The 15,298-nt window shown below is 40.7% G+C and overlaps 1 protein-coding gene across 1 annotated transcript; it reads left to right on the forward strand.

Annotated features, from left to right (window-relative positions):
• Positions 1–8,814: 8,814 nt before the first annotated feature.
• Positions 8,815–11,564, forward strand: LOC113576857 (neurexophilin-1-like). Its single transcript, XM_081697803.1, has 2 exons — positions 8,815–9,164; positions 9,729–11,564. Exons 1-2 carry the CDS (start codon positions 9,111–9,113, stop codon positions 10,413–10,415), a joined length of 741 nt encoding a protein of 246 aa, XP_081553929.1. The 5' UTR covers positions 8,815–9,110; the 3' UTR covers positions 10,416–11,564.
• Positions 11,565–15,298: the final 3,734 nt, after the last annotated feature.

Raw genomic sequence — 15,298 nt, forward strand, 5'->3', positions numbered from 1 at the left:
AACTGGTTTCACAGAACCCACTCTGGTGGACATACACTTGACTTAGTATTGACATACGGTGTAGACATAGAGTACGTAGTTATTACCCCAGTTGGATGCCATATCAGACCATTCCCTAATTTCATTTGAACTACGTATGAGCCACAATATAGTAACCTTGCCTCGTTATCATTCCAGATGAATAATGCACCTAGATTTATTGTGAATCTCCCAGACTTATCATTTGTGACTAGGATACACTCAAACCCCACGAAACTTGATCCAATGACTGAATGCTTAGAATCAGTATTCCGCTGCACACTTAATGACGTTGCTCCACTTAAGAATAAAAAAACTGGGGAAAAAATAATTAGTACCTTGGTATAATGATCACAGTCACAATATTAAAACAAAGCACTTTGTTTAGAACGTAAATGGAACCACACTAAGCTTGTAGTCTCCCAGCTTGCATGGAAAGAAAGCCTTCTCAAGTATATAAAAGCACGTATTACCGCTTGAACAGCTTATCTCTGGACCCTAGAAGAAAACAACAAAAATAATCCTCGATTTCTTTTTAGTACAATTGCATATCTAACTAGGAATAAAACTGACACCAATGCTCAGATTACAACATCACACAATAGTAATGAGTTCAGAAATTTCTTTCATGAGAAAATGAAGCACATTGGAGATTAGATTAAGAGTTTTAACGTGACATCAGGCAGCTACTTAGAGAACAGAACAGCCACGGCAAAAACAACTCTAGAATCCTTTACACCTTTCCAAGAGCCAGAACTTATATCTTTGATCTCACACTCAAAATCCTCCACTTGCTTACTAGATTCACTGCCCACACACTTTTTAAGGAAATCCTACCTGAACTAATTGAACCTTTACTAAATTTAATAAACCCCTCCTTGAACCTTGGCTACATTCCTAAATCATTCAAATTAGCAGTAATCAGACCATTTATCAAAAAAATCTAACCTTGACCCATGTCAGATGTCAAACTACAGGCCAATCTTGAGCTCAACAACTAAGCTCATATCTGAATCAGAACCAGATATATGAAGTCTTTCAATCAGGGTTTAGGCCTAATCATAGTATGGAGACAGCACTAATTAAAGTATTTAATGACCTGTTGTTATCTTCTGACCAGGGTTATGTCTCTTTGCTTATATCGCTTGATCACTCCGACGCAGCATTTGACACTATAGATCACAACATTTTATTAGATAGACTTGAAAATGTTGTTGGGATTAGGGGAACAGCCCTTTCCTGCTTTTAAATCTTATCTAGCCAGTCACTACCAGTTTGTTAACATAAGTAGAGACTCCTCAGCATACAACAAGGTTAGCTATGATGTCCCACAAGGATCTGTTCTAGGGCCTTTGCTTTTTTTCTTTATATATGCTACATTTAGGTGACATTATACATAAACACTGTGCTAGTTTCCACTGCTACACTGATGATACTCAGCTATATGTCTCAGCCAAACCAGAGGACATGTATCGTCTTAGTATTATTGATGAATGCATAAAGGATGTCAGAGACTGGATGTTGATGAACTTTCTCTCACTTAATCCCAACAAAACAGATGTGCTTCTATTAGGACCAAAGACAGCTAGGTCCTCACTCTGACTGGTCATCAGTAAACAGACAGTTCAGCACCACTGAAAACACCTCTATGAGCTCTTCATATATATTGAGAGGAATGGTGTGTTCTTGCATTAGACTCTCATATATCACATTTTATTTAACAAGTTGTTCTTTGGAAACAAATCAGGATTTTTCATCTTGGACATGGGCCCAAAGCAGACATAAGATCACATATATGGAGCACTACAACTAAATGGCTGGTACTATATAGTGTTGTATAATGTAGTGGTACTGTTGGTATAGTGGCTGGTATAGTTGGTGTAGTTTAGTACAGTGTTCATCAACCTTGTACTTAAGGCCCATCAGCTGGCTCCACATTTTTGCTCCAAGTCTAATGTTAGAACTTGTTAGAGCAAAACTGTGGAATCGTCTGGTGGGCCATGCAGAATGGGATGAGAAACACTGGTTTAGTGCATAACAGTGCTGTCTCTCCGAGGCAAGTGCACTATGCTACACTAATAAAAACACTTAGGCAGATCTTCTAACATTACATTCAAAAGAAACCCTTAGGCAGGTCTCCTAACACTACATTGTACCTCTGTGACATGATTGGAAGGGTATATTCTTCTGGATAAGAGGATCTGCCAAACATGTAAATATAAATGGATAAATGGTCTGATGTAAAAACTGTACTCAAAGAGCATGGCCCCTGGTGGACATTAAATATGGTCCCTGAAGTCTCGCTCTTAGACTCTGAATTGCATGGTCTGGGGCATCTGAAGCTCATTAACTGCTCAAGCTTACGATAGCATGTGATGAATATTGCATTCCTCAGTGATTGAATGGTTCACACAGAAAAATATCAAATATCTTCCAGTCAAAGACTGAAGTCACAAATCATTGAAGTTGGCATCACACATTTATCTATCGTGTGATGAATAAAAAACATTTGTTTTCTGTGACTTCATTTTTTTTAAGGCTTTAATGACCTCATAATTCAAAGGTTCCCATGATATTTAAAATGTACACAGGATGAAACACATTGAGTTCACAACATTTTATTTTCTGCAAGGTGCAACAGAGGCAACTGTCAAACTTATCGGCATAAAACCTTTAGAGCTAGAATTTCTTTTATGGTCATAAGAGCCTGGCACAAATGACAGAACTACGATCTGACTTGAGAGGACTATAGCACCAATGACAGAATGACAACACGACTTAAGACCAATTACAGAATGATGACACAAATTTAGAGGTCTGGCACTAGTGACAGAATGATGACATGGCTTTAGAAGTCTATAGCCTTTCCTGGAAAAAATTAGAAAAAATTAGCCCATCAATCTGCCCTTGTTATTGCAGTGAATAAGAAGGAAGAAATTCCAATCCAACTAAATTCTCTGTCTTGCAATAGCTGGGTCTTGTACATAGACTTGTTGCAACTTTGCTTATGAGCTTCTTTTGTTTAACTTAAAGATGAGATCATCACTTATGATTTATTTATATGATTTGTAGTTAGTTTACTTTAATCTCTTCTGCTAATGAGTGACCTATTGTTCGATCTTTATAACTTATCCTAAATAGGCTTGCTGTAGCTTTTAGACTCAATAGTGTCGAATTTTCTTTCGTCGGTATGCAAAGCGCACACAGCTGCTCAAGCTTACATGGCCGCTGGCCCATTGTGTTTCAGCATAGATAAATAAGTGCACTTATTTTCTGCCGTTTGTTTCCTGCAAGTTAAACAAAAGTATGCACCTTAATTTCAAGAACCACATCAGCAATGCCTGCAAAAAAAAGCAAAGTCACCCATGTAATATCTCCCTGGTTAGTAAAATTCTTTCCCCTGCTGAGCAAGAATCTTCTGTTTGTTTTGTCCAAACTAGACTGAATCGCTGTAAATCTCGCTGAACTGGCCAACACTGTTTTGTCATAGGCTCGATTACTAAGTAATCGAGTAGCTAATCTTAAAACAAGTTTGTTTTCTTGTTTTTCAAATGAAATGTAAAGCAATATATTTCAAGGTGCTCTCTTAATTTAGAATGGAAAATGATGTTTTCAGGAATTTCTTGACTTATTTTCCAAAGGTGGTGTCTTTTTGAGCTACATTCATTGTTTAATATATGGAAGTTTGTCAATTTATGAAATTTAACATACTAATTTTTAGTGGTATAAATATGAAAACATTTCAGAAAATTTGTCTAAAATATAAAAAATGATGTTCCATTAAAACCTGATATTAAGATTGGAACCTTTACTAAGAATCTTAAGAAAAGTTTTATTCACCCTGTAAATAAAGTAAATAAAAGGTGGAGAGATGATTAACATTACATCTTTGCTAAAGCTTAGGCACACAGCGAGATTGCCACATTTTGCATATGGAATGCATAGCAGGCAAAACAACCATTTCCATCCAGGGAATTATTATCAGCCCATAACCTGAAGATATAAAGTGAATTTGCTACTCTGGCTATTCATACCCTTACTCTATGTGTGCATGCTACACCTTGCATGTACCTTACTTCAGTCGTAGTTCTTGTCTTTCACAGACTGTGAAGGTACTCTCCACAATGCAAAGTTTATACTCCTGTAACGATCATACCAGGAACAGGCAAGAGGTAGAACACAAATGCAGGAAGCAGTTAAACGATGAAACAGGAACACGAAGGGTAAAACAAACAGAGGCAACACTGAGAGTAATATAACACGCGATTGGAGTAAAAAGAAAAGCGATGATGAAACGAGCATACAGCAACCCTGACCAAAGGACGTAACTTACCACAATAACCAACAAACTAGAAGACAAAACACAAGGCTAAAATAAACAAGACAATCAAAGAATATCAGATGCAGGTGAACATAACAGGAAGAACTAAAACACGGACTGGACTTTAGGAACAGACGAGGGGCGGAGAAAACGAAACCAAGGAGCGGAACAAGAAATTAAATGAAAAACAAAGATATGACAGAGAGAAATAATAAAACAGAGACACTAAGAGGGTGGCCAATCGTCACAACTCCCAGCAACCTCCACCGTACACTGCCTCCTCAGTCAAAAACAGGGATGCTAAGTCATCCCTGGAAGTGCTTCACCTTCCTTCATACTTTCCCCTTCCTGCTGCTAAATGGGACCTGGATCACCCAGGATAGCTCAGGTAAACCCAATTTGCTCACACTCTGATAAACTGGCAGGGGCAGTGGTACAGCCTTACTTCTCTCCCAAAAATGATGCTTCTCATCGTTTCATCTTCATCACTAGAAATCCATGCTATTACAGTCTGTTCTCCTGTAAGTCTTCATGTTGTTGAACCTTCACAAAAAACTTGGACATCCTTCTTAGTCATTGCACTTCTGCCAGAACCTAACTTATTCTTTCTTGGACAACTCATTATCATTCCCAACTTATGGTTAAAACCTGACCCAGTCTTTCAGATTTCTCCGTAAAATACAAAGGATTCAGCCATTACTCTCACAGCCATCCCTCAGACCAAACTTCCTCAGCTCTAGATATCCTGGTATTCCCACTCTCAGACCATCACTTGCTATCCTTCACCCTTCCCCTCCCTACAGAAATAAATGAAAAGGCTGATTATAGTTGAGCAAGCCCAATGCCTGGGCTGAGGTTAAACTCATCTTCAACTGAAAGAATGCTTGCTGGCATTCAGGTGTCCACAGCACAGTCGTAGTCAGTATTTTGCACTGGAGCGTTGGTCATTATTTTGCGTTGATTCACTACACATTGCAGAGGTTGTGCTTTTTTTTCGCATCCTCCTGAATACATTGTTTGTACTAGCCTGTCATGCCTAAAAGGAATGGGTATTAATTATTGGTTTGTGATTGGTGTTAGCATATTTCAAACAGCTTTTGTAAATGATTGATCCTCCCTCAACAAGTTGTCTGTGCACTTCTGTTATACTTTAGGGCAGGGGAGTTGATTCCAGTAAGTGAATTTTGTTTAACCAACCTTCTTGTTCTAGATACAGGCAGGGACAGGAGCTGAGGCTAAGACACAGGAGCTGAGGCTAAGACACAGGAGCTGTGGCTAAGACACAGGAGCTGAGGCTAAGACACAGGAGCTGAGGCTAAGACACAGGAGCTGTGGCTAAGACACAAGAGCTGAGGCTAAGACACAGGAGCTGAGGCTAAGACACAGGAGCTGAGGCTAAGACACAGGAGCTGTGGCTAAGACACAAGAGCTGAGGCTAAGACACAGGAGCTGAGGCTAAGACACAGGAGCTGAGGCTAAGACACAGGAGCTGAGGCTAAGACACAGGAGCTGTGGCTAAGACACAAGAGCTGAGGCTAAGACACAGGAGCTGTGGCTAAGACACAGGAGCTGAGGCTAAGACACAAGAGCTGAGGCTAAGACACAGGAGCTGAGGCAAAGTTGGGGGCAGGAGCAAAATCCATGTCAGGAGCAGAACCTGGTGAGGGAGCAGGAGGAAAGAGAGACAAACCAGGCTGGGCTGAGGAAAATACAGGAGAATGGATGCCCAGGTGTACAGGGTACAGATCAGGAGGGGTTTGGAACTAGACAGGGCCGGACTGAGTGACAGGCTGTACAAGGGCTGGTACAGGACAGGGTCTGGTACAGAAGACCAAACAGGAGAAGCAAGGTCTGTACAGTACAGGGGTTGCCAAATAGGCTGGAGACCAGACTACAAAAAGCACAAAAGTTGGGAGGATCGGACCAGACACAGGATAAGGGACTGGTCAATAGACTGGAGGAACACAGGCATGGGGACAGGACAGCGACTATAACATGATTGGGACAGAGACGCTTACAGGCACAGGGACAGTCACGGGGGCCAAGACAGAAAGAGCAACTGTGACTGACACAGAGACAGACACTGTGTCTGGGCTGGACAAAAACTGGACTGGTTTGAAACCAGGAAATTGCCACGACATGATCAAGACGACCATGACATTTTTGTTGAAAGGAAAGGAGACGAGATATGTATGAGATATTTTCTATTCCTCAGCAAACATATGGAGATAAGGTGCCCATTGGCACCATCTTGAGCAACTCTTTTTATTGAAGACAGTTGCCTAGCAAAACAATGCATATGATTTATAAGAGAAACCGAACCATGTCTTGCACAGAGATCCCGAGCCTGTCCCTGATGCTGATGCTGTGCTGAAAGATATGTTCCTTCCAGAGGTGTCATAAACACCCTGGCAGACACAGTGGACATTTCATCTGGGTTAACCCTTGAAGCTCTTCACAACACTATACAAAAATAGCCTGCCAGGAGCAATTGTACCAGGTCATTCACAGCCAAGAGAGAGCCATGACTCTGCCAAGGAGATCCAAGTGGACACCTCTAAGGATGAAGGAAGATATAATTGTTATACTTGTAAAGTACCCCACCACACTAGATGACACTGCCTACATAGTGAAGTGAGAAAAGATTGATCTGTTTCACCTAAACCTATGGCAGAAACTAGTAAGAATGCAGAAAAAATCTCCTCAGGCTCAGACAGTAGTCACAAATCTGGGGCAGGATTGCTGAGTCACATATGCACGGAGTGTCTAGCATACTAGACAAATTACATTAGGAGACTGCTTGACCACTGAAGTCAACAAAGCTGGAGTAATGTGTTCAGATGAACATGGAAGGCCCTGAGAGTATACAGAGCTCTTAGGGCTACTTTCAAGATATACGAATGTTTTCAAAGGATTCAGCCATTACTCTTACAGGAAGTGACCCAGGTGCATGTGCAGTCTCTGGTTATCTCAAAGCTAGACTACTGCAACTCGCTACTTGCTGGTTTTATTTTACGGGGTGTTTAAAAAGCAGAGAGAGAGACAGAGAGATGACTCCTGTCACCACTCCATTTGGACTTTTTGAGTGGTGTCAGATACCTGTTGGTCTTTACTCCATGCTCCAGCTACCATCATGTGCTTTATGGTGGAAGTGCTAGAAGATCTTTCACTTGATATCTTGCTGGTATACTTTGATGATATCACTGTCTTTTAGAGCTTCTAAAAGACTTTGAGAGGCTGAAATGGTACATGATGTCTTCACACTCCTAGTCCTACTGACCTCTGTTGGGAGCCTGTCTGGCTTGAAGATTCTAGTCAGCCAAAATCAGGAAAGGCATCAAGCATGTTTTGGTCTGCAAGGGTCTGAAAAAAATGAGTATTATTTAAATGTAATTTTACATTTTAAATTATTTTACATTTAAATTTTAACTGCTTGTGCTTAAATGAGTGGTAACAGACCAACCCAGTTGGTAATGTACAACTTTGATGTCTACTACAAAACATCAACTATGACTCACTATTGAAATTTACTTCACAGGAAAAGCCTGATGTGTGTGACAGATTCCGATAACACACAGCGGTACATGTCTTTCTCCTGACCTTCATAAGTCTCTGTGCTTTTTTTTTACTGCCTAAGGAACATCAGGGAACATAAGGAAACATATATATGCATATATAAATGCATGTAACATTGCACAGTAAATAAAAACATACTAAATATGCTGAATATGTGAAAAGCTCCTGTAATACTCATCTCTCCCTTTCTCTGGTCTTTTTGCATTCTTTGAAAAATAAATAATTTTTTTTTAAAACTCATGTTACTCGTGTTTATTTATCAAGATAGACATCCCACTTTGCATGGATTACATGCTCATATTATTTAATAAATATGAACCTGTTGCTTACATTTCTCTTTCATTCATTATATGCAATTAATTGTTCTCCTTCTGTATTGTCAGCATATGAAATATCTCAACTATAACCTATATTCAGACTAAACAACTGCAGTGTTTATTTCCTGGTGTACAATTGGACACCATTCTTACTTTCATATGATTTTCCAGTAAATCTCAGTCTGGCCTGGCATGTAGTGAGCCTACATTCCATCTAAACCTGATTAGAGCATAGGCGATTCCAGAGTAAATTTAATAAATGCGGGCCGAGGGTGAGGGTTGGAAACGAAATAAAAACTACTGGAGTCCGAACTGGGTGTCGAGATTATTTAAATACTTTCAGCGTTATGCAGCAATTTTCTCTCCAGAGAAAGCTAAGCACAGTAGCTCACACAACAACACAAAAGAGAAAGCATGAGCAAACTCTGTGCCATGTGTAAGGTTTGTATTTTGTCATGAGTCATATGGTGTAGAAGCATTGCACGACCACAGTATTACTACGCTCTACGAAAAGTCCTGCACTCTGCACAGTTGCGCGCTCTCTGTCCTCAAGGCACAGTGCCGACTGCATCATTAAACAAAGTGGACATAGATACAAGCTTTTCTCACTGTTACTGTGAAGAATAGCATACTTGCTTTCAACTTCTCTGCATACATATGCTATATTTTATGTGCTTTTTAGAACTCCTCTTGGGCGGATCATTGGAACAGTTTAATTCACCTCTTCATTTGCGCTTGCAACGTGCCACTTTGCTTTGAAATTCGAATTCTAACCTGAATTTTTGTCATGGAACTCGAGCCGACTCCCATTTTTTTGTACCTGCTGTGTAAAACATAAATAATGGCGATTAGCGAGCGAGCTGCAAGCAACTGAGGAGATGCGCTCGCGGAAGGGATTCGCTCTGCTCTTGCTGAACGTCACAGTGTATCTAGTAAGTGGTGCGACTTAAACATTTACACTACCGAAAAACATCTGGAATACGTTAAGAGAGAGTATTTTTTTCTAAGCCATACTTTATTCTAAAATATTAGTTACGTTTAGTAGTTGTCGTTAAAATGTGAGCATAGTCGAAATAATGTGAAACACGATGTAATTTCACGGTGCAAACAGTTTTGGTTGGAATCAAATAATAAACACTTAATAACCGAACTAATTTGAACTAGTCTTATCGAGTTGCTCGAAGGTATGGTCTTCAGACAGCCATTAATTGTTAATGCTGAGTAGACACGACTCATACTTGTAATTAACGCATAGGGTTGGATCATTAGTTAAAGGGCATCATTCTCGCGCATCAGTCTCTGAGCTACATAAAAAACGATCTGTGATTTATGTGTATACACTTAGAAAAAATATTAATTCTAAAACATTGCTTTTAATCTGAAGGCTTTATGATTTATTCCCTGAGGACATAGGGTTCTAGAAATCACCTTGTAAAAAAAACTGTACCTATCTGCTTCTATCTGCTTCTTTATGCCTTTGGTCCCTTCTATTTTAGTCAGTTCTTGGCCAGCCAAACACCCAGGACAAGACATTTCATATCCAGCCCAGACACACTGATGCTGGGATGCAATACGGAGCTTCTTCCCTGTCTGGATGGAAATGGCGCAACCAACTGAGAGCTTCCAGCCGTCTGCTCCTAGGACTCCCCACTCACAAATTGAGCTCTTTATATCAGCTGAAAGGACAGCCCCATGCCAATGCTGAAAAAGCTCAGAAGTCATTCGGCTGGGGCGACTTCTATTCCAACATCAAGACGGTGCGGCTAAACCTGCTTGTCGCAGGGAAGATCGTTGACCACAGCAACGGGACATTCGGCGTGTACCTTCGTCGCGACTCCACGGGTGAGGGCAATGTCTCGGTCAGCCTGGTGCCACCAGCGAAAGCGGTGGAGTTCGACCTGGAGCGGCAGAGCGTGATCTACCCCAAGGACTCCAAGTCCTTCACCTGTCGCATAGACCACGAGAAGGTGGAGCGCAGCAAGCGCACCATGCCCTGTAGCTATGACCCCTCCAAAACCTGCTTTCAGGAACAGAGTCGGGGATATGTCACCTGGATCTGCTCCAGACCTCTGAGAGTCATCTGTATCTACATCTCCTTCTACAGCACAGACTACAGGTTGGTCCAGAAGGTCTGCCCGGACTACAACTACCACAATCTAATGCCCTACCTACCCTCAGGTTAAACATGACTTGAGGTCAGGATGGACTACAATTTGAGAAATTGGACACAAAAATAGTCATGTCCTCTTTGTTATTTGATTTAACATAATATCTATGAAATATGGATGGTCCAGCAACATTTTCACCTCTTGTTCTATTTGTGAATTGCTTTAAAAATACCCTCAACCCTTTTCATTTAACAGGAAATCATTACACGATTTCTCTTCTGTACTAGTGGGTAGACAGTATAAACTTAGCAAAATAAAGAGAACTACATATAACTTTTTGCTGAAGGAGGTTAATAATCACAGTGACATGGGGAAGAAGTCAAACACTGGTGAGAGATTTCAGGCATATTCTGTTTCTGGTGGTCACAGATAGTGAACTCTAAGACTGGAGAAAGGTTTAACTTGTGTATTAGGGATTCTGATTAAGGTCATCACAACTGTACAGTCCTTGGCTTAAACCTGTCTGGTGGTATTGCTTACCAGATGACCACCAGATGACCACCTCTTAACTGTACTTCAACATTAAACGATGGGCATTTTCAAACAAAACATTCTCAAAGATAATCTAAGGCACATTTTTCTTGCTTAGCATGTACACCATTCACAAATGCCTCCACGCATCATTATTACCTGTACAATATATAACCAAAGTATATAACCATAACCATGTATGTGATTTAAATATTAATTAAGAAAGAGTTAATTGATATTGCAGAATTGGACATGTTACTGATAATGCTCTTGGTTGTTTATACCATGACTAATTATGACAGTATACTTACCTGATTCTTTTGTAACTGGCTGACCAGTGTTCAGGAGACTATGGCATAGATAGAGTGTTTTGATACATGGTCCTATCTTGCAAGGTCAGCTACCCATATTGATGTAAATGTATGCAAATGAAACATATATTGTCTAATTTAGCAATAGTTGCTGTTCAGCTTCAGACTGATCCTCACCTCTTCTCATCCTGTTTCTACTGACAGCACCCTGATATCATAAAAAGATTGTTTTCTTATTCTTGTCTTAAATATATCTTACAGAATTTAATATCACATATGAAGAAGACATTAGAAATGTATAATGAAATAATTTCATAATGCCAGTATGATTAGAGAAGACTGCATTGTACTGGAGAGACAATTGTTGGAGAGAATGTTTGAATAAAAAATCACCAATGATATTTCTTAAATCATTTATTGATTCATTCATTAGTTATTTTTAATATGTAGATAGTTTTGTAGGACAGAAGAACACAATGCCAAAGAGTAGATGGAAGTATAAAAGCAAAATGCCCTTTCTTGGTTACTTTGTAGAAACCTTTTTTATCTGAAGGCGTCATGTCTGGTTTGCATTGCATGAACCGTATAATTTAGGTCTCTGCCTCTTTGACACTCGAATTATCGTGATTAATGGCAAGATTAACCAATTAGAATTAGCCGTTGAGATGAGAAAATTATCAGTGCGCTCATGTCTAAACTTTGGACCTGGATATTCAAAAATTATAGAAATATTTTTGAAGGGTACATAAAAGTTTCTGTTGTATTTCGTTTTTGCTCATAGGGTTAGTGTCTTAGAGAGAATTTACACATATATTCACATATAAAAAGAATCCTGTCAAGAGTCTCTTTAAGTAATAGATATTACAGTCAAATTCATTGTTATCCAGAGTGTTTTCAGATCACTTTACTTAATTCTTTACATAAATGTTTAATTAAATGCTAATTTATTCATTTCACTTTTTATTTTTCCCAGTGACCACAATGTTGTCACCTGCACATCACATCCTAGGAAGGGAGAAAGCACATGACAGTGTGTGTAAGAATCACAAAATAAGCATACAAAAGAAGCACACCCCATTAGAGGTCTCCTAGTTCGCCTTCCACGTCAATCAGCTGATCATGTCATCCAGTAGCTAGCCACACAGATGATTATAATTCAGCTGCAGAAAGAAAGAGATGAGAAAAAAAGAAATGGAATTGAATTGAATTTAAACTGAACAGAATTAAACTATTGTTGGCACCAAATGTGTTGGTAGAGTAAATGCATGTATTAATCATTTCAAATGGACACTGGTTTCACTACAGATTTCATAGGGGTGCAGTTATTATTGTATATTTCAATCAAGCACCCCTCTTAGTTGTCTCGGAACGCTCCTCGCCGCACAAGTCACGTGGTACGGCCCGCTGCGTGCAGGGGGGATCACATGTGTCATTGTAACCATGCCCTTCATGATAGCACACAGCTGCATGGGGTTTAGTGTTCTGTGTCCATCTGTATATAAACCCTTACTAGTGCGTGCATCATTGTTGGTCATTGTTTGCTGATGTCTGTTAATGTTTGTGTAGCCACTGTTAATGTTGCTGTGTAGTCATCTCCATCATTAATGTTGTGTGTGTCGTCGTACATGTTCAGTGTTAATAAACATCCTTCACTGTCAAGGGAGTCTGTGCGTCCTGCTCCACGCCCATTGGCACGCGGGCCATTACAGAATGACCAACCACCACAGGATGCCTACACCCACGTCGAATGACGGAGGTGCGCTGGGACCCCCCGCGCTGCTGCCTGGATCCCAGGACATTGGGGAGAGGACTGCGACTGGTGTCTGCGGAACACCCCCAGGAATTTCTTGGGGGGGCCCGAGGCTACCGAGCCAGGACAGAGGAGAGCCTAAGAGCTCGCCGAGGACCGTAGTGATGGTGGTTTGGTGGAGCCGGCTAGGTCTCTGGCTAGCGAAGGCAAAGCCCAAGTTCTTCCCCTTCCGTGGACTCGCCAGCGAGTTTGGGGTCCGCCCAAAGCCTCGGAGGCAGACTGCCTCTGGGGCGCTCCAGAAAGGAGGACCATTAGGGGAGGTTGCACGTCTGGAAGCGGAACAGACGTGCACCCCCGCGTGTCCATTGGGGCCAAGGACATGTCACAGCACCTTATGTTTGTTTGCAGGTGCATCACGTCGCGGGGAGCGTACTGGACTGCCTCGAGAGAGGCAGGGACTCTGCCTTTCTCCCTCGTTCAGAAAGGACTCCCAGGCTGGCTATTCCTGGCCCGCCTTGTGTTAGGTGGGCACCGGGCATTGCTGTGCGGTGTCTGTGTGTGTGCACGGCGGGTTTGGATTCGCTGTCCGGGCATAGGACGCTTCGGGAGCTGCACCCCTTCCGAGGGGGTTCTGTCATGGAATGCTCCTCCCCCCACAAGTCACGTGGTACGGCCCGCTGCAGAGGGGTTCGCATGTGTTGTTTGTAACTACGCCCTCCGTGATAGCACAGACCTGCACGGGGTTTAGTGTTCTGTGTCCGTCTGTGTATAAACTTCTGTTAGTGTGTGCATCGTTGTTGGTCATTGTTTGCTGATGTCTGTTAATGTTGCTGTAGCCTGTTTCCAGTTAATGTGTAGTCATGTCCATCGTTAAGGTTGTGTGTGAGTGCCACCATTGTCGTGCACATTCTGTGTTAATAAACATCTTTCGCTGTCGAGGGAGTCTGTGCGTCCTGCTCCACGCCCATCGGCACGTGGCCCATTACATTACTACATATTACAATCAGCTACTGTTTTATTTTATGGTGTACTATTGTAGTTTGGCCTGCTTCAGATAAATCACCACAATAAATCAGATTAATTGAAAGTATAGCATAAAATAAAAAAACAATTACTATGACTTATATATATATAAAAAAAAATAACCTTGATCTGAACTAATCCAGTTATGGAAACACCTGCTGACTCATTTTTTGGTTGTGTAACTAATTTGTGGAAAAATAATATTGAAAATGTCCAGCCATAGCAAAGCATAGCAGTGTCAAAATAATGGATTTCAATCACCCCATTATGCAGAACTGGTTACATGATACAGTGGCTGCCTGAGACGGTGGAGCTTTTGTACGAAGGAGCTGCTTCATTTTATTCTAATGAAGTGAATTAAAATGGCAGGAGTGACAGAGAGCATAATGCCACAGAAAGTAGCTAAAGGTCCTCATGCAGTTTAAGGACATAAGAACCTGCTTAGTGACATTCTACCAAAAAGAAGTGTGAGGACATCGGTGTGTGTAAAATTGCTAGTGCTGTACTTCTTATTCTGATTTTTCTTCCCCAGGAGATCAATGACCTTCACCATGTGCCATCTCAAATTCCCCAAAGTAACCTGACATATATTGGCACGTTTTCAAGACTGAATCCTTTTCAAGACACACATTGGTACAGTTTATCTAGACTTGCTCTGTGCCATACAAAATTACTGTAAGAGGAAGGGCATTAACAGCAAAAAGTTGGTAATCTGTTAATATATTTTAAAAAATGCTCTGTTAATATAAAAAGAAACCTCTCCTAATAAATGACTTCCATTCACTGCTCAAACAGCAGCTAGAGTAGGTATCATTTTAGAGGAGCAGAAGGAACTTTTATGACCACATATGCTTTTTTAGATAAACAGTATTTACAATTCTGTTTTTTAATATATTGCATATTAAAATACATCTAGCTAACAATTGCCCTGTGGTCATTAATGAAAGAATTCAAGAGCTCACTAAAGACTGAATTTACCCAGGGTTCATGACTGGTACAGTCCGGGAACAATATCGATGACAAAAATGCATTTATTACAACATGTATTACAACAGATGAGTAACAGCAGCCTGGTGGGTACGTAATCCAAATATGGTGTACATAATCTAGATGCGGTGTGTGTAATCTTGATGTGGTGTACATCATTTACACGTGTATGTAATCTAGACATGGTGCACATAATCTAGACATGGTCTATATAATCTAGATGTAGTGTATATAATATAGACATGGTTTACATAATCTACATGTGGTGTATATGAACTACACGTGGTGTGCGTAATCTCGACGTTGTGTCAATAATCTAGACGTGGTGTACATACTCAAGCAGCTCCTGAGTGTGT

Source organism: Electrophorus electricus, chromosome 15, assembly GCF_041902795.1.
Source record: "Electrophorus electricus isolate QZ-2024a chromosome 15, ASM4190279v1, whole genome shotgun sequence".
Taxonomy (NCBI): Eukaryota; Metazoa; Chordata; class Actinopteri; order Gymnotiformes; family Gymnotidae; genus Electrophorus; species Electrophorus electricus.

What these genes read in the sequence shown, in the direction of transcription:
- LOC113576857 (XM_081697803.1), top strand. Translation starts at nt 9,111, where the DNA reads ATGCGCTCGCGGAAGGGATTCGCTCTGCTCTTGCTGAACGTCACAGTG. An exon ending in TGAACGTCACAGTGTATCTA is followed by an intron (nt 9,165 to 9,728) that starts GTAAGTGGTGCG and finishes CTTCTATTTTAG; the next exon opens with TCAGTTCTTGGCCAGCCAAA.